The sequence below is a fragment of the Poecile atricapillus genome, chromosome 12, assembly GCF_030490865.1.
Source record: "Poecile atricapillus isolate bPoeAtr1 chromosome 12, bPoeAtr1.hap1, whole genome shotgun sequence".
NCBI lineage: Eukaryota > Metazoa > Chordata > Aves > Passeriformes > Paridae > Poecile > Poecile atricapillus.
In genome coordinates, this window is record NC_081260.1 from 15,971,839 (window position 1) to 15,998,917 (window position 27,079).

The 27,079-nt window shown below is 38.5% G+C and overlaps 1 protein-coding gene across 1 annotated transcript in view; it reads left to right on the forward strand.

Annotated features, from left to right (window-relative positions):
• The window catches only part of LOC131583671 (connector enhancer of kinase suppressor of ras 2-like), a 166,439-nt gene that overhangs the window by 104,977 nt on the left and 34,383 nt on the right, over window positions 1-27,079 (forward strand). The window contains exons 8-14 of the mRNA XM_058848054.1: window positions 2,048-2,116; window positions 10,862-11,008; window positions 14,976-15,109; window positions 15,666-15,871; window positions 16,902-16,958; window positions 19,569-19,654; window positions 21,208-21,456. Of these exons, the coding sequence (XP_058704037.1) occupies window positions 2,048-2,116; window positions 10,862-11,008; window positions 14,976-15,109; window positions 15,666-15,871; window positions 16,902-16,958; window positions 19,569-19,654; window positions 21,208-21,456 (948 nt within the window). The remainder of the gene's footprint in view (window positions 1-2,047; window positions 2,117-10,861; window positions 11,009-14,975; window positions 15,110-15,665; window positions 15,872-16,901; window positions 16,959-19,568; window positions 19,655-21,207; window positions 21,457-27,079) is intronic.

Sequence of the window (27,079 nt, forward strand, 5' to 3'; positions counted from 1 at the left end):
CATTTCCTGCTCTCATTATTGGCTGATGGGTAATCAATGCCATTTCCCACTCTCAGTATTGGCTGATTGGGTAATCAATGCCATTTCCCACTCTCAGTATTGGCTGATTGGTAATCAATGCCATTTCCTGCTCTCATTATTGGCTGATTGGTAATCAATGCCATTTCCAGCTCTCATTATTGGCTGATTGGGTAATCAATGCCATTTCCAGCTCTCATTATTGGCTGATGGGTAATCAATGCCATTTCCTGCTCTCATTATTGGCTGATGGGTAATCAATGCCATTTCCAGCTCTCATTATTGGCTGATTGGGTAATCAATGCCATTTCCAGCTCTCAGCAGCAGGAAAAGTTCCGTTCCCTGCCTGGCTCTGGCAGCAGGGCTGACCCTGGGGCCCTTTGGCCCCTCAGAGTCTCTCTGGCATTTTATCCAGAAATAATTGCAGTCATTTCCTCGGCAGTGGCAATTTGGGTTTTTCTTGTGTTGCCTCCTCTTCTCCTTGCTCCTTTTATTTGTTTGCCTTCTGTTTTTAATCTCCACGGACAAAAGGAATGAGTGGGATTTCTTGGTTGAAGACAGCACAGCTGAGGATCTCTTGCCCGCAGTGAGGTCATGACCATAAACTCCTACACATCACTTTCAGCTCAGATAAATCCGTTCTTCCTTCGCCTTTGGCACGTGGCTCACGTGTTTGTTGTGTTCCACGATTCATGTTTTTGGCTGGCTCCAGGGGATATCCAGGAGCTCAGCTACATTTTGGTAACAGCTGTTTTTCTGTGCGGTTCTTCAGCGGGGTTAGAGCCAGGCCACTCCTGTAGCTGCAAGTGGCTCCTCTCCTGCCTTGTCAGGAGTCTGTTTGCTTGGCAGGGAATTCCAGCTGTTTCTGGAGGATTGTTTTGTTTGAAAGTTGCTGTTTGACGAGGCACAATCAGTCCTCTCTCCAACCCTGTATCTCACGAGTAAACTTCCCACCTTGTCTAAGTCAGCCAACTTCCACCGGGATTTATTTTTCAAGGTGATGTCTCAGCTCTTTAATTCTTTGTGTTTTTTGCCCTCCTGAGTGCCAGGCTGGTGTGTTCTGTGTCAGTAGAACACTCCTAAGCCAGTGCACAGTGCAAGCAATTTGCTTTGAGTCCTCAGCTCCCTAATCCTGAGCCCGCTGATCTCCTGAATGCCCCTGGTTTCTCTCACAGATTGAAGATTTCATCAAAGCATCTAAAAATTATTTTAGTTGGCCATGTTTGAGTGGCCATTAATCCATTTCCATGTGCTCAGAACAAGCTTATTTAGGATATGGGAGTTTTTCAGCTCCAGGATTGTGAAATTATGTGAAGAGTGTGTGTACATAAAATCTCCTGAAGAAAAAGTCTCTTACATCCATTTGTAAATTACCATGTTCTCTGGTCAAATGGTTCATTTAGCACTGTCTTGAAAAAAAAATATATCTATAAGAGCTGTATTTGAAGGTATAAATACCCTGTGTGTGCAGAGTATCTTCAGTTCCCTTCAGCAGCAGCACTGCTCAGGGGACTGAGCCCTGATTTCTGTCCCAGGGCTGGTCCAGCCCTGTCCCAGGGTGTTTTGTAACAGATTTAATTACACATGACATTAATTCACCCAGGGTATTCCCAACAAGGCTGTGACTGCTCAGCTAAACACAATGGAATAGCCAAACATGCCAGAAATGGCAGCTGGAATTCTGGACTGGAATGGCAAATGGAATTCTGGATTGGAATGGCAAATGGAATTCTGGATTGGAATGGCAAATAGAATTCTGGATTGGAATGGCAAATGGAATTCTGAATTGGAATGGCAAATAGAATTCTGGATTGGAATGGCAAATGGAATTCTAGATTACTCCATCAAATGTTATCAGAAAAGAAACATTGTTCCTCATGAATAAGAGCAGTTATCACTATTCGACAGCAATGAGGTTTCTTTAGGCACAGCTTTCTTGCCTCCTTCAGCATTCATTGTTTTAATTCCTGCTCTTTGCTTCCACCTCCACTCCCTCTCTGCAAAGTAAATTTTTGTCTCTTGTCCTCAGTCTCCTGCTGACCAGTGTAAGAAAATCCATGCTGGTGATGAGGTGATCCAGGTCAACCACCAAACTGTGGTAAGTATTTTGGAAATTCTCTGTTACTACTATTACTACTACTACTACTACTACTACTATTATTATTGTTATTATTATTATCATCATCATCATCATCATCATCATCACTATTACTATTATTACTATTATTATTATTATCATTACTATTACTATTATTACTATTATTATTGTCTTTTTAAGCATCATATTCACTGCTTATACTTAATAAGAAAAGGCCCAAATTGAGTCCATAACCATCCCAGAAGGATTAAGCCAAATTTACATTTTGCACAGCTGCTGTTCAACATCTTACTCTTTTTATATAAGGAGATCCAAGAATATTTCCTTGAAGTTCTTAGACTTCTCATTATGCACTTGCCAGCTGGTTTAACTTCTCCTCTTGAACAGAATTTTGCATTCTGTTTAATGCAGGATCCAGATTAATAATGCAGAAGGGCTGTAACAGCCGTGTATTCTGAATCTGTTGGGGGAAAGACATAAAAATGATTAAAGTGTTGATAGAAATCTGCCAGGTTTGGGGTTTGGCCTTTCTCACATGGAGATTTATTTTTAAGATACCCATAAGCACGTGGATGCTGAACCTCAGGATTGCAGTATGTAATTTACATCTCATTTAAATAGCTCCAGTGTTGCTGGAACTACAGGTGAAAGGAACATTGGTATTTATTATTTCTTGGGCATGAGTAGTGACAAGGACAATGATAATTTCCTGAGAAACTTTTAATTCAGTTATTTCACTTCGTCCTGGGGAACCCCATCTCCAGACACAGCAGTTGCAAAATTAAGAAATCTCTTTTTTGTCTGTCACTTGTGTGAAGTGGAAATACGAAAGTCTGGCTATTAAAATCTTATGATTAGAGAGCAAATATTTTCTCTTGAAAAGAAGTATAACTTATTCATTTACACTTTAAATGTTAATGCAACACACAGCTCTTATCTGTATTAGAGAGTTGTCATAGTTACGAGCTGAAATATGCATTAGACTGGCTTTCTCCATCAAATGCACTCTTCAAGTGACAGATTTGATTTAATCTTTATCTCCCATAGGTGAAATCCCCCATTCAGCTTCTCAAGAATTGGCTTTTTTAGCAACTCTTCCCATGTCTGTTATTACAGCAGGCTCAAGGTGGTTGATACTTGTAATCCCTTTCCACCTGAGGGCACAGGACCAACAGCTGAGCCAACTTCCATAAAAGACTTTTTTTCTATTAAAAAAACAACGCTGTAATTTATTAATTATCCATTCTGAAGTTTCTTACAAGCCAAGGAAAGAGATAAATGACACTGGTTCTTTTGGAAATTTATTCTTGCTTTGAAATGTCTGGGAAAGTCTCATTACGACTTCAGTTTGGAAAATCAGGCAGTAACAGTGAGTGTTTGCATGGTTCAGAGGCGTATGTCCAACTCTCACCCCTCATGGATTAGAAGTTTTAATATTTAAAATTATCTTTTTATATTTTAAATATTCCTTAGATCTTCCAGAGTGTTCTTTAGGTCATTTCTGGCACTCCTTGCTGCAAACCATCCTCGGCTGTGCCCCCTCTTCCCCTGAGTTATCCCATTATGATGATCCATATTTTGCTTATAATTACCATTATTTCCATTAGTGGACTGGAATAATTCAAAGGCAGCAGCCCATTAAATTTCCACATTGTCAATATTCTAATATTAGCTCATAAAAAGGGGTGTAACCCATTTGAAATTAATGACTGGGGGGTCAGAGAACTTGCAGATCCCTGTTGTTCCTACAGATTTTCCAGAGATTTTAGTTTGTTTAACATAAACAAGCCATTTGTTTAACACTGATGTTTCCGTAGCATTTTGGTACCAATATTTTATATTATATCAAATATAAATCCCCTTCAACACAATGTGTTTGGAAGAACCTGTTCTGAAGATGATTAGAAAATGTCATTTTGTCCTGTCACTGCTGGATATACTTCCCTGAGCAGAGAAAGTTCTCTTTTAAAGGATCTCTTTTAGCAGGTTCCAATCCTATAGCTGACTACCAACACCTTTTCATCTGATCCTGACTGATCTAGGCCAGTGTATTTGCTAGATAAATTCATATTCATTTAATATGATCATTTGAGTTTTAAAACTTTCATTGATGTTCCCACAACCTGTAATAAATTGCTCCGGTAGCTAATTCTCATTGCTGGGGGGAAAAAAGCAATTTTATTTGTACTCTATATTTGTCTGGCACAAGCTTCCAGTCCTTTGATCCTGATGTATTTTTATCTCTTAAATTGGAGAGCAGGTTTCTCTTTTAGGTATTTTCAGGATGCAATCAAATTAGCTCATCACTTTTTTTTAGGTAAGGTGGATAATTTCAGCACTTCCAGTTTGTCATCCTAATGCATCCTAATGCCCTCCTCAACATCCTCTTTAAATTCCCATTAAATGCAGAACTCTGTATTTTTCACAGGGAGTTACAGAGGTGTCCAGGGCAAGGATTCACTCATGGGTAGGGCAGAATTGTGGCGCTGAAAGAGTAAAAATGAGATTACAGAGCCCAAAGCTGCTCCAGGGGAGGGTTAGGTTGGATTTCAAGAAAATATTCTCCCTGGTTGGGCATTGAACAGACTCTCCAGGGAATGGCCACAACTTTTTTAATACTTTACCAACAGATTTTCCATGGAGTTGAGAGTTAAAAAGTGTTCAGGAGGTGTTAAAAGAGAGCTGCTTCCAAATTATGTAATGCAACAACTGAAAAAGGGAGAAATAAAAGCCTTTCCACGTGGAATCTGGTCTAACCAAGGAACACTCTGTAATACAATTACAAAGATCAAAGAAAAAATAATAGCACTTTAAGCAAGAAATTAATTAAAGCAGGCAATTCACCACTGGCTGTTAAGATCATTTAATCATTATCCAATTTCCTTATTTGCTTTTCTGCTTGTTCTTCTTGCTTACAATATTTTAATAAAACAGTGTAAGAAACTTGGAAAATAAGTTATAAATTCTAAATTACTGCCACCCTAACTCTTTACTTTTCCCTACAATAACAACAGGCACCAATTCTGTCACTGCCTTGCAGATTTTTACTTCCTCTCCCATAAAATTATACAGAAGTACTAAAGATGCCACTGTAGCACTTCTTTGTTTGCAAAATTAACAATTACTCCTTAGGTGGTGTATTTTCTGCTGCTTAGTTGAAATAGATTATATATTGTAATTCCTTTTCAGCATAAAATTATGAAAATTAATTTGTGTTAATGTTCCTTTTTGGATAGTTTTTCAGACAATGAAATTATTGGAGATCAAATAAATATTGATTCATGTACCTGACCACCTGTAAAATATTTTCTCTGCTTCTGGATAGAGAAGTGATTTGTAAACAAGGGAAAACTGAATTTCTCTGAATTTCTCTGTCTTTTGTGTTGGTTTTTTTTGGTGAGGGTTAGAATTTGAAGGTTATTTCACAGGACAGAGAGCAATAATAAGGCTTTTAGTAATTCCTGTTGAAAGCTCAATGTTACTCAGGAGCACCTGGCAAGACTCCAGGAGTCAGAATGTAGTAATTAATCCCAAACCAACTGAGCACCATAGAGCTGTGACTGAAAATGGCAAAGATGAACTTGGAATTAATCAGGAACAGGTTTCCAGGAGAAACTGAGTTTGGATACCATTGTCTTGACATTAGTAATATCTTGTCTGAAATACTGTGTGATCTTCAGGTCATTTACAGCTATCAGAGGTGTTAAGTTAGATAGGAGCATTAAAAAAATGTAATGGGTAAAAAGGAAAATGTGTCATCTGTCTCATAGGAAGAGAAATTATTTAAGGATTTCAGTTTGGTTAACTCAGCCAGCTGGGGCTGAGACAGAATTCTTCTTTCTCCACAGACAGAGGCAATAAAGACCAGAAAGAAAAACTCCTTAAGGCATAAAACACTGCTGTGCCAAAGCAAGAGGCCACAGAAATATCTGTAATAAATCTGTTGTTACATGTTCCTTAGATTCTCTCGAAACAGCTGCTGGTTTTAACTAAAGCAGTTGCATTTTCCCACTCGAGGCTGCTCTTTGGAATGATGGATCCTGTGCTTTCAAGGGCACAGAAAAAAGATTTTTAGTAGAGTCTGTTGTAGAGGGGCAATGACTTTACACTGAAAAAGGGGAGATTTGGATCAGATATAAAGGAGATTTTTCTTTTGCAGTGAAACACAGGAACAGGATGCCCAGAGAAGCTGTGGCTGCCCCATGCCTGGAAGTGTCCAAGGCCAGGTTGGACAGAGCTCTGAGCAACTTGAGAATGTCCCTGCTCCTGGCAGGGAGGGTTGGACTAAATGCCCTTTAAATGTCCCTTCAAACCCCAAAAATGCTTTAATTCTAAATACACGATCAGCAGCCTAATGTCCTTTCATACTGTTCATTGTCAAATTACATGCTTGAAATTAAGTGTGTCAAGAGCCTGGCTCAATGAAATAATTTCAGCACTAATTTATTTGTGTGAAGACAGTCATTGAATTAATACCCTCGGTGTCTGTTTGAGGAATTGTAAATATGAGTTCTAATGAGAGCTCATTTTAGGTGGAGGTAATTCTGTAGATGTAGTGCCAGGTCACACCATCTGTGTTTCTGCGCAGTCTGTGTTGGGAAATGAAAGCAGGGGAAAACAAAAATAAAAAAAAAGACAAAAGATATGAGAATTTGAACTTCTTTCCCCAAAAGATGTCCTTCTGTTTCCTAACACAGTGCCACTTGCTCTCCAGATTCTGCCTTTCAGAAAGGCTCAGTGAAGCCTCTCTTCCTGTAGTAGCCCTTGCTTCTTCTTGGATTCTTGCTGTGTTTCTCCATTAGTTAATGCACATAACTATGTAAGATAATGGGAGAACATTTGGTTTTCCATCATCAATTATTGTTAGGAGCAGCTCGAATATTAATGAGAGTGAATCAGCTACAGGTGTTAATGACGAGCTTCCCCTTCAGTGACATAAAACTGTCTTATGATCTTCCAGCACATTTTTGTCTAATAATAATTTCTGATTTCCAATTTCCATGTTAATCAAACCAGCTCTCTTGATTAATTCCCTAATGAGGCAAAGTGAATTACTTAAAATATGGAAAGATGATAGTCTGCTTCCTTAAAAAAAGTTGAGTTTACACAAGCTGGGTTTTTTTTTTTAAATGCAAATATGAAGAGAGGTCAAACTTTGCAGGTTCAAGTAAATATCCAGATGGCTTTGCTTATGTATTTGAAGAGTCATGAGGGGAAACATCTGTCCAGGTTCCTGTGAGGGGTTACTGCAGTCAGAGCAGAATTACTTGTTTTCAGGTGCTGTGCAATACAGTAGGATATAAATATTTAGAAAATATTTGGCACAACTGATTTCCAGCCCAAAAGGGAGCTTTTAAATTCCTGTTAGTTCTTGCTGTGTGTCTCCCCACGCCAGGTAAGAGCAAAGCTGGCAGGTGAGCCAGTGAACAGAGCAGGCACAAATCCCCCACACAAGTTAAGTGTAACCTCCCTTCCTTCTGTCAGCAGCACTCAGGGCTTCTGCATCTCTTAAAACTCCATTTCTCAGAGTCCTGGTAGGGTTTGGGAAGGCTGTGAAGGAGCTGAGGAACCCCATTCCTGCCTTGTGCCCAGAATTCTTGGGTCAAGCAGAGAAAGGAGCAGGTGCCTCTCTCCCCTGTGCACTCTCAGTTCCACCCTCTGAGCTCCATTTTACTCCGAAATTCCTGCCATAACAAATGGGCACAGTGTGTTTGGAAGAAATTGGCAGGGAGGTGAATAACTGCTGTGAGGGTTCAGACCACTGGAATCCTCTGATAAACACCACCATGTTCAACAGTTCAGCTGTTTGCTCAGTTCCTTTTGACAGACAAATACATCACACGCTTAATTCCTCTGCAGACACAAAAAATTCACTGATTTTTTCATATTTTTTTGCGTGCATCTCTAGCATTAGGAATTTTTTGCATTAATTTTTCATACAGATCTGCAGTGAGTCATCCCCAGGCAGGTAGGCTTTATTTAAAAAAGGAGAAAAGGTGCTTTTCCAGCATGAACAGAGATTTATAATGATGCTGAAATCCCTACTGCTGGTAGGATGCATTCCAAATCCCATTCATGCAAATCCAGATCTTCTGAATGAGAAGGAGCAAAGTCATTATGAGGAGAGTGTAAAGAAGATATTGGAGAACTAAAAAACACTGCTTTGCTGTTAATGAAAGTGGGTTATGTTTTTCATGTTTTTCTGAACATATTAGTTAAGGTGTCCCAGCTACAAAATTATCAGGCTTGGATCTACAAAATTACCTCAACATTGTGGAATTTCCTGGTAAAGGAATATATTATTTTAGCAATTAATATTTTTGGAACTATTCTTTTTAAAGTTGTTATATTTATTATTTTAGGAATTTATTATTTTAGCAATTAGTATTTTTGGAACTATTCTTTTTAAAGATGTTATATTCTTAATTTTCCACCACATAGTTTCTATGAGAAAACTAACAAATCCTTTAGTATACACAGTAGTCCACAGGTTTCTTTTTACCTGGAGCTCTTCTTTCCATACTGAGGATGTACAAACAAATAAAAATTAATGATTGTGGCAATTTTAAGTCTAAACTACAGAAATTTCAAACATCTGCCTGTCTCTGGCCATTTAAAGTGAATTCTTTTGCATTCTTCTGGGTTTCTTCCACCTTTAGCATCTAAATTGGCATCTATTTTCATTTATGGAGGAAAATAAAAAGCATCACATTGGTCTTTTATTTCTTCATTATTCTAATTGTAATTTAACTGTAATTTAACTGCTGAAATAGCTTAACCCATGTTGTAGAATTCAATTTTGACTGTATGTCCTAAAAATCTTAAAGGAGAAAAATACCTTTCTGGAGGATGCATCTTACCAGAGCTAGAAGTCAGTAATTGCTTTAAAGACTGATTCTTTAGGAGTAAATGTCAAAATCTGACTCAAGGACTGGTTTGCAACGAAGGTTTTTAATCCACTCTAATGACTTCTCTTTTTTCAAAGATATTTTTAGTAACACAATTTATGATAACTTGTCCAAATTCCTGAGGGCATTTTATCATCACCCAGTAGTAATGGCTGCAGAAGGTTCTCTGATAGATCTTGGTATTTAATGGTTTTGTCATTAAGGTTCTCATTGGAATAATTTATTGTTAAATTAATTATTTATCATTCTTTTCTAAAAGGAGCCCACGGAACTCTAAGGATTTCGCCAATCTGAAAATTACATCAATCTATAAAAATCAAAGAGAGTTCCATTTGATTTCTATAATTGAGTAGAAGAGGAAAAAAAAATATATGGCCTCTGTCCTGTTCTCCAAACTGGAGGAGTTTTTGGGCTGCAAGCTGCCATCCTTGCATTTGTTTGGATGTGACCTATTTATAATTACTGCTGTTTTCTGTGGCCAGTGCATTTTTAGAAAGTTTTCAATAGAACAGCAGCATTAAAAATAGAACGGAATTTTTCAAAGCTTTTAAAACCCTTTCTGGAATTCTGGCACATCCTGCAGCTCTGTCCCAGGTGGATTTTCACAGTGGGTTCCTGGCTTTGGCCCGCTGTGGAGGCAGCTTGGAACCTCACAGTCAATATCCCAAATTCTCTTCAGCCCTTAGAAGAGGATTTTAGTTCAAATCTCTTGGAGGTTGTCTTCTATTATTTTCCCTTCACCTTTTTGTGTAATCAGATATTTTCTTCCTCTAAGAGGAAATAATTATAAACTCCACCTGATATAACAAGGGGGTGAATGAAGACTGCTCTGTGTCTGGGCACCTAAACAATTAATTTTCCTGGTTTTTAAAATCAGTGGGAATTCACACTTTGGTCAGAAGAGAAATTATGATTAAAATGATTTTAGTGAACTCCAACAGATCAAACATGGCCAGTATAAAAACATTTCCTGCTTGCATGTATTGGGGTGTTCCTGTTCTGGGGTTCACTCAGCTTTTCATTCTCACAGCTTCATTCCATGGCTGATGCAGTTGCCTTGGGAAAGTTGTGTCTGGGAATTTCACTATGGACACAGAATTCCAGTTCCTGCTCACTGCAGGTCTGCTCACATTTGTGGCAGTCACAGCATTTATGGCAGGGCTTTACCATGGCCACGCTCTAAAAATCTGATCTGACTGGAACAGAAGAGGCAAAAAAAGGACAAAAAAAATCCCTAAAAAACATTTTTCTGGTTTTGTGTATAAATAACTCATGGTAAATTCCTATTTAAACAATCAAGATGATTAAGAAATGTCTCTAAGTAGGTTTTTTTCTGAGTGGCACATCCTTACAGTGCCAGTGATGTCCTTTTTTATGGCTCTGTTTGCAATTTACAGGAACTTGGAGACTCAGCTGTGTCCAGGGGCTGTACAGATAAACCAAGAAATGATAATTTATCTCCAGGCAGGGTCTCACTGCTCTTACATCCATGCTACATGTGTTATTCCAGCACAGTCTGGCTTCCTCCTCACTCCTGAGACTCAGAACCCAGACTGAAACGATTTCATGACCTCATCTTCTGATTTAAAATGTTCCGTGATCTCACAAGTTATTGAAAGGCTAACAGTGTTCACTTCTACCTTATTTTGTTCAGGAGCATGGCTAGAGGAACAAAAAAAAGATAAAAATCCAGCTGCAGCAGCATGATTTCAGACCAGAGGGGTTTATAAAACCTGCCTGTGTTTGGAGGTTGTAATAGACCTTGTTGATTTACAGAACATTTCCTTCACGTTTCAAGTTAAAGCTTTCAAAATTCAGTGATGGACTTTTTCCTTAGGTTGGCTGGCAGTTAAAGAACCTAGTAAATGCACTATGGGAAGACCCAAATGGAGTGATTTTAACCTTGAAAAAACGTCCTCAGAATACCCTGGTTTCTGCTCCTGCCCTTCTGAAGAACGTGAGGTGGAAGCCTCTGGCACTGCAGGTAAGGTGGCTGCTGCAATGCTGCAATGTCACAGTAAATCCTTTATTCAAGAGAAAACACTGGAATTTTACCTTCCAGTGAAAGGAACAGGAGCCTGTCCTAAACTCCTCTGAAGCAGAGTGCTGAGATAAATAAGTGTGGCAATGATCAGATTGTTTTCTCCATGTTTTGGTGACTTTGGGAGCCACAGGAACTCAGACAAGGAAAGAAAATTTACAGATAATTTTATGAAGAACAAGGTTCAGTGGCTGCTCTGCCTGGCAGAGGCAGCAGTGCCTCCCTGTTTCCATTATTTCACAGTCTGTCAGCTGCTTGTTTGTAATCAAGTGTGTCAGATCCATTAAATTCCAGGAGAACTCTGCCTCTGTTGCACACCTCGCATGAAGCTGGAGTTTTTGGTAGCAGGGATAATAGAACCTCTGGTATATTCTGTGTACTCATTCCTTGAAAACCTGCTGATGCAAAAAAAAAAATAAAAAAAAAATAAAGAAAGAATTGTGAACATCACAGCTGCTTCTTCCTGCAGCAGGAAAAACTGGCTGAAGCACTGAACTCAAAGTGTCATTTTTAAAGGAAAGGTTTGCCAGTAAGTCAGTAAATACTGATGGTTGTCTTTAATGCCATTTAACATCCTGTAAAAAGTTAATGCATTTCCATAATGTGGAAGCTTCCCAGAGCTGTTTTGTATGGTTCACACCATACATGAACATGTTTCTGAATGATTTTTAAATGAATGAAACAAAACAAACCCTCCAAGCTTATCTAGGCAGATTTCCTCACTGCCTGGCATTTTCTAAATCTTCCATTTCTCAGAGTGCCTGAATCCCACACAGGAGCTTCACTTAAGGAGTTTGTGTAATCCTTGCAGCCCAGGAATGCTGACAGTGGGATTTAGGGCCACCTTTCTTTCTCTGTGGCTGCCCCTGGGGGAGAGGAACGGGGCCCTGTGACACCCAGGGGGGATTTTTCTGTCATAATGCTGCAGGAATAACATCCTTTGCTCTGGCAAGATGCTCATCTATCTACTTGTGAACTTCAGACAGAGCCTCCAGAGGCAGCAAAATGGAAATTGCAATTGCACAGGGCTTCCAGAGAGATCCTCTCTTTATATTTTTACATGAAAGAATCATAATTCACGAGCAGCTCTGGGTCTGGAGGCTGTGTCAGAGTGAACAGTGAGTGCTGAATTCACTGCATGAGTGGCACAGCATTTCCCATCAAAAATGCCCACCTTTGTCATGGTAGCCAGAAAACAGAAAGCGCACCAAGGTGCTTTTGTGGAATTATCAGCAGCTGTGGTTTTGTGATGTCTCCTCTCCTGAGGAGTCCCTGAGGGGCTTGAAATGCTTGAAGCATCTCCTTCCCAGGGTGTATTTCTTCTGTATCAGAGAACAGTGGGGTGAGATATTTAAATAAAACTATAAACCACTTTGGAAAACAAAAACAGCCCTGCCAGTGTTACTTCTTAAGAGTAGATTCTGTTATGAGGTGTGGAAAACCAATTTTAGATCTCTTATTCTTCCTGCCACAGAGACAAGCTCAAGTGTCAGGACCTGGATCCGTTTCAGGACGCAGGTTTTGGGTTTGCCCGTTTCCTGCAGCTCTCACCTGGACCTGGTATTATTTATTATTGTCAGTAATGACTTGGAAGCAGGCTGATTAAATTTCAAGATGCCACTAAAGCCTGAGCTTCCTGGACAGCTGACACAACAGCTTGTTGCTGCTGGAAGCAGTGAGCTCACTTCCCTCTCCTGTTGGCTGCAGCGTCCTCGCCTTTCGTTGACTTTGGCAGGAGTTTTTAGACTCTAGAGCAGTTCCATGTGCTGAACTGGTTGGAGAATTTCTGGGTTGGTTTGTTTGTTGTTCTGGAGTTTTCTGCTGCTCACGGATTAAGTTTGGTTTGGGGATGAGCAGAGGACACAGCACCAAGACAAAAGCAGGATGGGGAACGACCAAAGAGCGACACGCTGCAAGAAAAAACCTCAGTGAGAGCAGATTCAGGAGAAACAGTTCATCAAAAGTCAGCCTGTCCCCAAAAAGGAATAACAACAACACACTGTTGTATTTCACAGCGTGTTCCAGGTCCAGATCCATACACATTCCCCTGCATGTGCTATTTTCATGGTGCACCCCATAATTCTATTTATATGTCCACATGTGGAGCAATTTTTCCATTCTGATTTAGTGCTGGTAAAAAAAAAAACAAAAACCAACAAACAAAAAAAATCCAACCAAAACAAAAGCAGTACATAATTATGGAGGGCAAAAAGGAAATAGGATTTAAGAACTTGAAATCATATTTGTTACCTCAGGTTGGTGCACAGCAGGAAGTTTTGAATAAAAGGCATCGTGTTTTCTGTTGTTGCTTAAGGCACTTATAGAGGTTATTAATATTTTTTTCTACAATAATTAAGTTTAAAATTATATCACATATATATTATATTATATATATAATATGTATTATATATATTATATATATTATATATTATATATATATATTATATCACATAATAATTTATGAATTATTGATGATACAGAATCTGTGAGGCCTTAGAAAATTTATTACTTGGCCTGGTTGTATTATTCTTATTTTTTAGAGGGTTTCCCTTGATGCTCAGTTAAGAACAGCAGAGTTTTCATTTGCCAGCTCTGTGCTCCATTATCTTTCAGGGAGATTTGTGATACCATTTTCCCCCTTTGTCTCTGGCTGACATGATGTGATAGTAGAAAATTATTTAAATATTTAAACTCTCCAATTATTTTCCCACTCAGGACAAAATGGTTTGGTTTTATTTTCATTTGCAATGGCAAATATTGCTCTGCACACTTCAACTTCATTCAAATCAAATACAATATTTATTTGTATTTTTTCCTTTTAATTTGGAGAACTTTTTAAATTGTAATAATCCTTCCTGTCACAAATAATTGATCCAGAACAATTACACCATTTTTTAGTTTGACAACAAGCATAGAGAACTAGTATAATTTTGACCCCTTTGCAGACTGACATTCTTATGAAAAAACATCATTTTTTGATATTTAGGGGTGCTTTTACTTTTTGAACTACATAAAAAATATTTCAGTGTTTACCTCTAGAGGAGAGAAAATATTTTATTTAGAAAAAGATTAGTGTTTATGTCTTTCATCCAAATTTTGAGTTGCTGGGTTTTCCTTCCACCTGTAGAAAAATGGTTGTACCTATTTAAGCATAACTTTTATAAATAAAAATATCTTCTATCTCTTGAGTATCAACACAGACTGAACCTTGGTTGAAAAATATTCTTTGTTTATATCTCTGTATCCTGCACAAAATATTTGGTTTTCATCCTTCTAGTCCTTGCAGACCATTGGCTTGAGCTTCTCTGTGACATCTGAATCAAAAAATTGTGTCCAACATCATGTAAAAGTTTAAAAAGTAAAAATCATCAAGGATATTTATTTATTGTTTAGGTTAATTTCTGTTTCTTTGCTATTTACCGTAGAACAGGTATTTGTATCACCATGGCTATAAAGCCAAAGGACAATGAATTCTGCTTTCTTAAAAAAATCAAGATGTTCTGTCCTTGCTAACAATAAATCTTCCAGTGAAACCAACATTTCATTCAGTACAAGTATTCCAGAGTTCTGTAATTAACTTCTGTATTAATGGCATTTAATACAGTGTGTCCTTTCTCCTCAGATAATTGATTTTCTGCATTGATTAAAGATCATATTTTGATTGAGTCTCAGATTTTCCCTTGAGGTGGCTTTTAAATTAATTTAATGGTCGTTTATCAGTTTCTTTCATAACTAGTCTTGAAGCCTGGAGTTTCACTAGACACCTTCTTGGAAGAAACTTCAGAAATTCAAAAAAACAGCTGATCCAAAAAAGAGGTCAAAATTCCTAAAATTATGCCCACTGATTGTGTTGTTTCTTGTAGCACAGAAATATTAATTTATTCTTCCTGTGCCTTTTTGTTTTTCACAGCCTGTGATTCCAACCAGCCCCACAAGCAGCTCTACAACCCCAACGAGTACGATGGGCATGTCCTCAAAAATGGACAACTCTGCACTCCAGGATGTTTTTATTCTCTCTCCTATGTCAGGACTTTATGGACCCAGGTATTTATGTCCTAAGGAATTTGAGGTTTTGAAAAATAAAATTTTACACTTTGATTTCATTAGATTAATAAAAGCAAAATTAACTTCCCCACCATCAATCTAAACAATTAATAAAATTAAGAACTCAAAACAGATTTATCATCATATCATGTTTTAAGTGAATTAATTTTACTTAGATGAGAAAAACCTGGGTTTAGTCCTAAATCAAGAAAGTATTTAAAGAAGTCTTTAATCAATTAGTTTGATTTACTTTTATGTGTCTGCTTCTATCTTATCCTCGAGCATTTCTGCAGGGGAAACCCTTGTCTGCTCATACTAAAACAATTCCTTATGTTCTCCTTCAAATCCTAGGAATCTCCTGGATGTTATCTCACAATTATTATCTCACAATTAAAGCTGCACCTAATGATGGTTTTATTAATTTACATTTTTTGAATTGCTTCACTTATAAAGTTCAGCATTTCAATTGCAAGACTTTTTATTTGTTTGGGAGAGGCTGTTGCATGCTGGAAGTTTACCTTACCTGGCTCATTTCTCCATCATCTTCTGCTTTTAGGGATGAAATTGGAATAATGTCTTGTGATGACATCAGCAAATTTGGAAAGTCTGGGATGAAAGGCTCTGAGTCTCCAAACTATTTCCTGGAGCACGAGAGTGGGAAATACTACACTCTGATTGAAGGAGAAGGCCACCCTGGGAGCTCTGAGTACGAGAGGAGCAGAGCCACAGGCGTGAGGAGAAGGGAAAAAACCCCCACTCATGGTAGGCTGCATTTCCTCACCTTCCTCTAACTACCCAGATTTACAAACTGTGCTGTTAACTCTGCAACCCCCCCAAAAAAAATCTGTCATTCTTTGTCAGACCTGTTGGCTCTGAACAATAAACAGGAGTTTACATGAAGGAATAATTAGGAGAATTACACGCTAACATTCCTGGTCAGCAGTAAGTTATTTATTTGGTTATTTTGCAGTTCATGCTGGAACGTTGAATGATAATTAAATTCATATTATTTGGATAGGCCAGCATCTTGATTTACTCATTTTCCCCTCCCAAACTCCTGGAGATTATTCCATTTGCAATGTTCTGGGCTGTTAAACTTCAGTAGGGGCCTGCCTCGTGGTATCAGTGTCTGTAAGATGGAAAGCCCTTCAAAATTCAGCGCTGCATTAAATGCATGAGAAGCACCCTATGATGCACCCATTAGTGCTTGAACTGTATTTCAAAATCTTGGGATGGGGACTTCTTAAATATATAAAATGCTATTGAAACAATAATGAACTCTGTTTTTTCTATAAAAGTTTTGTGTATATATAAATCCCTATTGAGTGTACAGTCACATGTGCCTGTATATGAATATATGGATCTGTGTAAAAGGTGGCATTGAAAATTAACTGACAGATTTTTTGCTTCTATGTTTAAACTGAATTTCTTGGTGTTTAATGACTTTGAAAAAAATCCTGATGAAGTACAGCAGTGTATGGTCCATATATTTTCAGTGGCTTTATTTTCAAGGCAGTAGGACAGTTTTTTAAAACTTACGGGTTTCAGATAGGAGATTTCTTTTGAAAACTGGATTTTTTTTCTGATTTTTAAAGTGGCATTATTTCTGAGCCTCAGAGAAAGCAATGACAGTAGTGTTCCCTATGGGAAGCTGCTATATTTTGAATATTCATTTATATTCAAAGTCATCCATAAGTACTTTATTCACCTACTCTGAGACTGGTTTTTTTCCTCCTTTTTTTAGAAAGCCCCAACAACTTCCTAAGTCTTTTGTCTTTGAAATTTAGGAAAGGGAAAACCTCTGAGAAGCTCAGAGCAGTAAAGGGAAATGTGTCTGTGAAGAACACAGGTACTAAAATCCTGCTGCAGTTCAGTGGAGAGAATCCCAAGAGGGGTTCTGGTGGAAGATCCAACAGCAGCTGGGAGGGAGCACAGTGGGGGGAAGAAAAGAAAACTCTTAAAGCACTGCAGTCACTGATTCTGCTGCTGCTTAGTCTGGCGTGGGGTTTGCTACCAGGGATGCTCTGAAATGCCATTTCTCTGCCTCCTGTTCTTAGTGTTTATCTTGTGTTTATCAGCTCCACAGAACGTCCCCCCTGCTGCTGTAATTTGCTGACTGCAGCTGGATTTCTGGTAAAAATGGCAAGTAAAATGGACTTGATGGTGTGTAGATGCACACAGAACTTGTTCAGAGTAGGAAATCTTAATAAATCTTTGTTATAGACAGGATATTTTTAGTAACTGCTTCAGTCATCTGCTTGATGCTTGAAAGAGCTGTGACGCTGAATAGGATCCCATCTCAAAACCAGTAATGTTCACTCTTTATCTCCTTGTGAAGTGACATCATTTTAAAACAAATTTAGAATGAAAGATAAGGAGAAATCTTAACTGTGATTAAAATTGGAGCCAGATGGGTGTGTTTGGCTTGCTTTCATAAATTCTTGCTTCATGGTGACTTTAAGTATTGGGCTCTCTGCCTGATCCCAGGAGAACACAAGATTTTTTTGTCTATGATGGACAATTCTGATTGAAATCCAGAAGGAATTTGGTTTTAAAGTCTCTGAAATATGCCTTTCTCTCAAAAATGACTGCCAAACCAGAATTTTTTTGAACTACAGGTTTAATTAATCTGTTGATTAACAGAGATGCAAATTATGTTCTACTGTAGTGGAAGGTTTTGTACTTTCTGGCTGAGAGGTGACATCAATCACCAAAGTGACAACGTGTCTTTCAGTAAAAAGACAGAATTTATGGCAGCTCCAATAAACTGATGCTGGAACCACAGAGCCATGGGCAAAGAAATGAAAATAAAACTTCTCAAGCCTTTCCTGGCCAAGCAGCCACTTTCATTATTGCTTGGGCTGACACAAACTACTGCTCCAAAATTCCAGCCTTGGACTTTCCAGAATTCCAGCCATTATTAGAAATAAGGCTCCTGTGCAGCTGTGAGGTGGATGGATACTCAGGCAGGTGATGGGTATTGATAGTACATGCAAAATCCAAGCAGGTAAATAAAAAGTCCTTTTTTTCCAACGTATTTGTGAAAATGAAGCTTGTTTTTAACAACATTGCAGTGCATTTTTTTGGTTTACTTAACATTGTACTCTGTTATTTTTCTGACTCTAAAATTCTCTGGTCTAAAGAGCTCTTGTAGCAATGCATATCAAACCTCTTCCATGAATGTGTTAGAGACAAAAATGTCATAAATATATTTTTTTCTTTCACTTTATTCTGGTATCCTTGTACACAACAATTTTTTGCTCCTCAGAAAAAATATTCCAGCTGCCATGTCAAAACAATTTATAGGTTACTTTTCATTGGGAAAGGGTTTGGAAGTGAAATAAGCAGTTTACAAAATCACTCGTTCATTTGCTTTGTGTGATTCCTGTCCTAAATTTCTATTTTTGATGTCTGTTGTGCTGTGGTATCTGTATTTGTCTATAAATCATTTCAGAGCTTCAGATCTTTCCTTTCTTTACAGAAAAACTGCTCATTTTGGTTATGTTGATCTTCACTTGCTTTGTGCCTTCCTATTTTCATCTTTTAAAATTTATAATCTTGATAATAGTGATTTTTTTTTTATTCATTGATTTTTTTATCATAATTGATATTGTTCTAAGGATCAGGAGTTGAATCCTACATTTGTAGTTAAAGGTATCCTCAGCTGTGAGGCAGAAAATGAAATTACATCTTTTTCCATAGGATTATTTATACTCTAAATTTCATGGTGTGCACACAAGTGGAACATGGGGAAATCTCAATACTCCAAATATCAGCCCTCCAGTTCCCAGCAGTTCTGGGGCTGTTCCTGGTTTGGTGCCATCCCTGTTGTGATGCTCCAGCAGGGAATGGCTTGGGCACATTGGGATCTCACTGCCACAGTGCCAGGAAATCCCAGTGATTCAAACCCCTGCATCTTCTCTGCTGCTCCTTGGCACCAAAGTGTGCTCCAGGTTTTCCTTCTGAGCCCGTGGAAATGGATGTGCCTTGAAATGAGATCCTCTCATTTCTCACCGTGAGATTTCCCAGCTCAGGGGGTTTCCTGTTTCCCTGGCACATCTGTGTTGTGTCTGTATTCATTCTCTCTCTGCTTTTCCTACAGCATCTCCATCCACTTAAAATCTGTTTTTCTCTCTTAAAATCTAATTTCTCTCTTTATTCCCAACACCTGTTTAATGGGTGAGTGAGTTTGTACAGAGCAGAGCTTCCAAATAAATTTATAATCTGCTTTACATCCACAAAGAATTTCACCAAAGCTGAAGAAATTTCACCTTCCCTTGAGGCTGGGGTGATGAAGAGGAGGCTCTGGGAGGTTTCAGTGATCCTGAGGGCCCCAGCTCTAATAATGGACTGCTCTGAGGGGTTGTGTCACCCCTGGAATTTATAGATATTGCTGACCCCACAGCCTTCCACTCCTAGGCTTCAAACATTATATTGGTTTTCCTTGCCTTGTTTCCAGGAGATTTGAGGCCAGTTTCGATGCCTACTGAGTACAGCTGGATAGGGGAGACCAAAGAACAGAACATGTACAAGAGGGGAAGCAGAGGTGAGTATTTTTTTTTTCTCTGCTGTTCTCCAAGATGCTTTTTCTTTGTTGCTTAAGGAGCATCACAGGAAAAAAAAATCTCTCTTTTTTATTTTTTTTAGTGCCATAGAGGATATAGAAGAGCCTGTTTAGTATTTGTGCTTTTCTCTTTCTATTTCTGAAAATTGAAAATTTGTATTAGTAGGAGGAATTTAATTCTAGTATAAAGAAACATAAACATCAAGAGAAAAAGTACTTTGAAGACTCAGATATGTGTTAAAAGCAATCAGTTCTAAATCTGCACAGCCCTAGAAAACCGTAAGTGATGTTACAGATGTAAGGTAACATCCTTTGAGAACATTTTGATCAGAATGAATTAAAATTAGGAACAGGAATCAGCAATTGTGCTGTCAGTGTTCAGCCCAGCAGTTCTAATCACATAAACTTCCATTGGTCCCAGTGGGAATTATGAACTTTGCAAGAAAGAAAAGTGATTGCACAGTTTATTTTTTCCTTTATTTTCTCTGCCAAAAAGAAATCATATCATTCAAAGGAATATTCTTCAGATATACAACCATAACTATTGTGATATGGTTGAAGATTCTTGAATATTATTTTTTTAGAATCTTTTAAGCATGGTCTGGAAGCTGAGAGGAGTTCAGCTTGTCTCTTAAAAATGTGACAAAAAATGAACGATATTATTGAAGATCAATACAGGATTTTAAACTACCTTTTTCAGTAAACTTCCATTCCAAGAGAAAATAAATTTCATTTAAGGCACAAGCCTTTTCTGATTTATTCCAAAGCTGTTGATGTATGTTTAGCTCATATTTCACTGTTACAGACAGTAACAGACTTGTTGCCTGGCCAGCTCCCATCTTGAAACTGTGCCAAATATGCTGCACATCCCCTTAAAACCATTATTCCAGCTTGTCAAATTCCTTGAAATTATAATCCTAGTGTCTGGAATGGTTCCAGGGGCGCTCCCTGCGTGACACAACCCAGTAACATTTTCTGGTGTCAGTGAAGGTGGAATGGAGTCAGGGAGGAGCAGACCCATTGTCCTACACACAAAGCTCTCTCAGGTGCCATTCACGTTCCACTTGGTGAGATTCCCTGATACTTGCATAAAAATACAGGCAAAAAGGACCAGGATAACCCTGAAAACAATGAAACCTGAGGGGTTAAACAGCAACTGGATCTATCCAGCCATTGTCCTGTGGAGCCACAAAAGCTGTCCAGCCTTGACCCAGCCTCTGCTCCTGGGGGATAAAGGGCAAGGTCTAGGAATTAATGACCATGGGTATGGACTGTCTTCTGCTAACAGTTTGTTAAAATAATCTTGTGTTTGTGTTCTGAGGGCATCCCTCTGCTGAAATAGGATGTAAAACTGGCTTTATGCAATACCACGAAATGGCAAACTGGCAGTGAGAGGTCACAATTACCTGGATACTCACACGACTTTTTCCCCTTTAACAGCACCGAGTGATGGTCTCTGGGCAGCCAGAACGGTTCTCTGCTGGTTTCCTCTTCCTAATGTTTCTTTTTTTGCCTTCCTTCCCCTCCAACCACTGACTCTGAGAATTCGCTGCTGCGCTACCTGAGCGATGACAAGATCCTGGTGATCCAGGAGGAGCCTCTGGCGCAGAAGGACAGCAAACGGGACACGGGCCGGAGGTCCAGGAAAAAGGGCAAAGCCCCAGGGAACCCCAGCTACCCCATCAGCCCCTCGGTGCTGGCCTCCAGCATCAGGCTGGAGCCAGGGCAGCAGGACGTGCTCAGCTTCTCCCTGGCAGAGAACAACACGGTTCCACTCTACCACGTGAGTGCCCAGCAAACACCTCCCTGCCTCAGCCAGGTGTTCTCCTCTCACCATTGATCCAGACCACAAAACCTCCTGCTTCATGTTCTCATGCTGTTTCACAGTCTGAGAAGGGCTGCTCAGTGATGGTGGCATGACAAATTTCCCATAAAAGTCACTTTTTCAATGTCAGAATCACGACAGCTTTCTCATAAAAATCAGGATAGAACAGCAAAACACAAGGCAAGAATCATTTGCTGTCGGATGCTTTAATAAAATTATACTCTTAATTACTCAGTCTCACTGAGTTTAGCTTAATTTGATTGTATTATCTTTTAAGGTTCATAAGGATCCTGCACTCAGCCCCTGATAATGATCTATTTTACATTAATTTATAAGCTTTTGTATTGCCACTTTGATTACTGTGTCTTGTAAAAACAGAGGAGTTTAATAGAATTACTGTTTATTTAAATGTATTTGTTTAAATTGTGGATTTCAATCTCTCTGACAGAGATTATCAGCATCCCAAAGTCAAAGCAAAGGATTTTTGGAGAGAAAATCAGCAGGCAATTTATTAGGGTGAATGAGAAAATTATTATACAACCCTGCAACAAACCCCAACAATATTTCATAACTTGGTAGATAAATCAGCTGGTTTCAGTCAGTTTTTGGAATTCTGTTGATGATCTGTTGGCTCACCTGAGTTCTGAAGAGAGGGAAATGGGTCATTTGGGGAGAGATGCAAATTCCACCCTGGATTTCAGGACTGAATTTGTATTTCCTTGCATGATTTCCGCACCATCATGCAGCTAATTGAACAGACATGATAAATTAGCAGTATGGTATTGAATGATAATAAATTAGATATTTAAAAATACCTGAATGACATAAAATATCAACTCTAAAGGGTCTGAAAGAAAAGCAGGAACCTGGAAAACAGGAGTTATCCTGGGAAGAGACAACTGTGCATGGAGTGCTTGTCCCACCCTAAAAGTCTCTATTCACAAACTCTGTTTCACGTGCAGTGATTGCAGGGGAGGGCACAGGTAAAATGATTATTCATGGACTGACAGAGCACTATTAATCCTTTTATCACCATAAATGTTTGGAGCAGCATTAAAAGAGACCTTTGCAGTCCTTCAGGAGATAATCACAGGAATCAGAATATCTGAGGCACTTTGTCAACTGCCTTATAAATATACAAGAGGAACTGAGTCGACAAATACAGAGTTGCTGACACAGATTTTGTGGGTTCTTGGCAGCACAGAATCATTCACATTAACGTCTTTCCACTTGGAATACTGAAAGAATTCTGAAAAGCCAAGCAAAAAAAGGGCATATTTATCTTGAAAGAGAGCTACCCCGAACAAAAATGTGAAATATCAAAGAAAATTTCATGGCAGCTTGATAGCAAAAAAGAAAAGTAACAGAGAGTTGTTGTGTTCTTAGATATAAATTTAAGTTTTAAGTGGGTCAGCTCAATTCCTTAATATCTAAAGGTGTTACCAGGATTTTCATAAGCATTTTCATACATAAACCTTTTTTGGATAATGAGACCAAATCATCTTAAAAGAGTTTTTGCTACATTTGTATTAGAAAAGTTGACAAAACTGGTTTAGCTTTTTCTTCTTACATTTGCTCTGTGTTTTTTCAATGGAAGGCGAAAGTGCAGAGCTGTTGGAATCACATTTCCATGAAATCCTCTGCCCTTAACACATGCCCAGCACAACTTCTGGATACAGATCAAAATTCCAGCCCAAATAAATGCTCTGGGAAATGCAGATGATAAATAGGATTTTCATCATCTTTAGTGAAAGGAAGGTGATAATATTTGGTAATCAAACAAGGATGGCTTGATGGAAGGGGGAATGGAGCATCACTTAGCCATTGCTTAATTTTCTAAGCATTAACATAAATATGTAGCAAAAAACCCCAAAAAGGCACTCACTTAACAGTAGTTCAAATTACCAGACGTAAGAAGTTTTGCAAAATTGGTAATTGCAGAGATTCACCACTAGATTAATGCTTTGGAAGGAATGTTGATTTGGAACCTAAAATTAAACAATTAGCCTGATTTCATAAGTTGCTGGGAGGATGCAGAGTTCCTATATAAAATGGATATTTAGGTAATGCAATATTGGCAGCATGCCCAGGATATAAAATGATGCATGAAGCCATGTTGCAGTAAAATATTCCTGTCAAGAAACACTGCCCCCTTCCAGGATATATTTATAACTCTAATTTAATTGATATGCAATGTCACAGAACCTAAGCAAGAGTCAATTACAATTAGCAAGGCTGTTATAAATAATTATTAATTAATAGAGTATCTCTTGGAACATGACTTTCTATGTTTATTAATGCTTCACTTCTGAAGTGACATCATTTACCAGGTTGAGCCTAAATATGGGCTCATTACAAGGATAGACTTAAAAACTGAATATGCTCTTATTTTTTATCACCAGATCTCATTCCGCAGAAAATAAATTTATCACACAGGACTCCAGATCAGTAGACCTGGATGTACCTGGGAAAATTTTCGTTTTGGATTTCTGACCATAAAACAAAACACAAAAAAAACCTTGAAAAATCTTCAGGATTTTGCAGAAAGTTATAGAAAGTTGGACCTATCCTGCTGCTCAGTTCCATTTTGCTCTGTGGCAACCAGATTCCATCTAAAAAGAGAATATTGAAGTTCTCATTCCAGATCCAGTCTGGAAATCCACACAATTTTCAACTCTGTGGTTTTATTGCCTCAGACTTGCACAACTTTCTGTAGCTCTGAAATTCAATTTGCTGGTTACCACATCAAATTTTCCAATTGGATAATGATCTCTCATCTGCTTTTAGTTGGTGATAAATGTTCTGGGCCTATTATCTACAAAATAATTGGATCTTTTGCTTTGTAGTATCATATATTAAAAAACTGGAGAATAGATTGGAATTTCTAATTTTTTTTTGGTGTGAATTAGAATTCAGTGTGTTGAAAAGACTTAATTTTTAATGACTTTTAAGATCAATTCTTTCATTTCAATGTTCACAATAAAACAGAAATAATGGCTGCTTTAGGGTATTCATTGAGAGTGCCAGACCTGGAGTCACTTTTTTATTTTAAAGATAATTTGAAGCACGGTGGTGTTTTAGGGTTACTCATTGTCACACAGAACTTGCTCAACTCACTTTTTATTCCCTTCTTGCTGATCCCAGGGCGCTGGTAACTCATCCCCGTGGCACAGGGTGATGGAAATGCTCTTTAACTGTTCCTGGAGCTGCAGAGGCAGCTTGACAAACGATATAAAGTTTAATGGTACATGCTGAGAATTAAAACCTGTGCAAAACCGATGTAAAGCTGGGTGTTGTGTAATGGGTGCACGCTGCGATGAGCCAGATGTTCCAGATGCTTTTTTTGGGATGACAGGCAGTCTGAGTGCTGCTCTGATAAGTAGAATAATTAAGATAGTCTGGGAGAATCACACATATTCAGCTCCACTGACTGAAGGAGGAGCCTTTTATTGCCAATTTTGCAGGAAAAGCACTCATGTTTTATTTATCCCTTCCTGCTCTTGCAGAAAGAAACAAAACTGTGCTGTCAGGGATGAGCTTTACTTCCTTCAGAGTTTTATTTCCTTTCTGAATTGCTGAATAAATCCTGTCTTTGCTTTTTAAGTATCTGTAATAAGGGAAACCTTCTTTCCCTACCTTGCAGTTGTGCTGGGAAATCACTCTGAGGATGGTTGTGTGGCTTCTGGCTGCTCAGAGAAGCAAACACAAGTATTTCTGGCTTCTGTAACTTCAAAATGAGTCTGCCCAGTTGTACTGATTGTAAAATAATATTCTTTTTATTGGGACTGAGCACATGAAGGCTTGAGCTGACAAGTGTCTCCCTCCCCACCTGAAGATGGATCCTTGAGTAACAATGTCCAATAATGTATTTCTTTAGAGTTCTGTTTAGACCTGACTCTCTAAACTATACCCTTCATTAATCTATAAACAGCTTAGAGGGGAAAAAGGTATTTTGAAAAGGTATTTTACAGTATAAGGGAAAAGAAAGGGAAATAAAATGTTAAGAAAAGCTCTTTTTAACAATAATGCCATCAGTCTTTAGGTTTCCACATTCATTCAGTAATCAAGAACTTCATAACTGACTTGGATCCAGAAAAAGAAAAAAAGAAAGAGAAAAAAGAAAGGAAAAAAAAGAAACACTGGTTAAACAGGTGTTAACCCAGAACTTAGGTTGTCCTTGATTTCGGGAAGAAGCAGCCCCTTGCAGAAGCTCAGGAGAGGGGCTGGGATTGTGTTTGGCAATTTAGGATGGATATTTGCAGATTCAGCCCTGAGACTGGCTGCTCGTTCTTGCTGCTTCCAAAGGTTCAGGTTGTCTGGCTGGCCTAGAATTCCGTGTATTTGTAGTTATTTCAGGACACTTTGCACAAAGCAAATACGAGGCTGCCTTTATCCAAACATATGCAGTGTTTTCAGAAGTAATTTTGCTCTATTAGAGCATATTTAAATGATGATATTCTGCAGTCTTCAAACAAATCACTACAAACCACCAATGCAGGTCAGCAAATGAAGCATTCATTAACCTGCTGTGACTTTGTGGGTAAATTGCCATTTGTAAAACATTCTGGAGTCCTCTGACTCCAGAGAGCCACAACACAACTAAGTTGTACTGCACTGTATTATTTTAGCAAGTGAATTTATGCCTTGTTTTTGTTGTTTTGCCAGGCTACCTAAAAAAAAAACAGTTTAGACATATCTATAGTCTGAAGCTGAATTTAACAGCTATTTATTAATGAATATTAGTTACAAGTGATATTATTGCTATGATAATTGCAATATTTATCCTCCAGAAGATTCACCAAATAGAAATCTCTGGCTTATCACACAAATATCATCTCCTGCTGCTGAAAGGATCAATGTGTAAGAATCCAGTGGAAACATTTTGGGGACTCCTCTGATTTTTTCTCTCTACCCAGTGGCTCAGCCTTGCTCCCTGTCCTTTCCCCCTTCCCCAGGAGGAGAATGATGGCACAAACATCTCACAGCTGAGAGGTCAGCCCTGGGCAGGCAGGGCCACAGGTAACCTGTTCCCATGGGAATGGGGAAAGTGAGGAAAAGGAAGGGGGAGGAATTGACTGTTTTTCCTCACCTCTCCCTTGGCTGCCTCCCCTGTTCCCCAGCTTGAGCTGACAATTCTCATCATCCCCCATAATCACAAACTCGTCCCTTCCCTCTGCCTTCCTTCCTCACCTGGTTTTTCTTCAGCACAAATGTGAGTGCCTCAAACTGCACACAAATGTAGATTACACTGGGTGGTTTCCTGTCTCTGTTATCTCTCCCCTCAGCAAGGGTGAGTGGAATGAAAACCTCGCTTTTATTTTTAGCTCAGCATGATAATTTTGAAAGCAGATTCAGTGGGTGAGAGCCGCAGCTCTCTGAGGTAGAGAGATAAGTAAAGCCCCTCGTAACAAGGCCACTGTTTGATTGTTTTTAAACAAACATGATATAAAGAAATCTTCAGGATAATAAATATATGAGTTAAAGGAGCAGAAGAATGAATGATTTTTCTTTTTTTACTTTTGTTAATAATAATTCAGTATCTAAGTAGAGATGAGTGAAAGAACAGTATGATAAAGAAGCT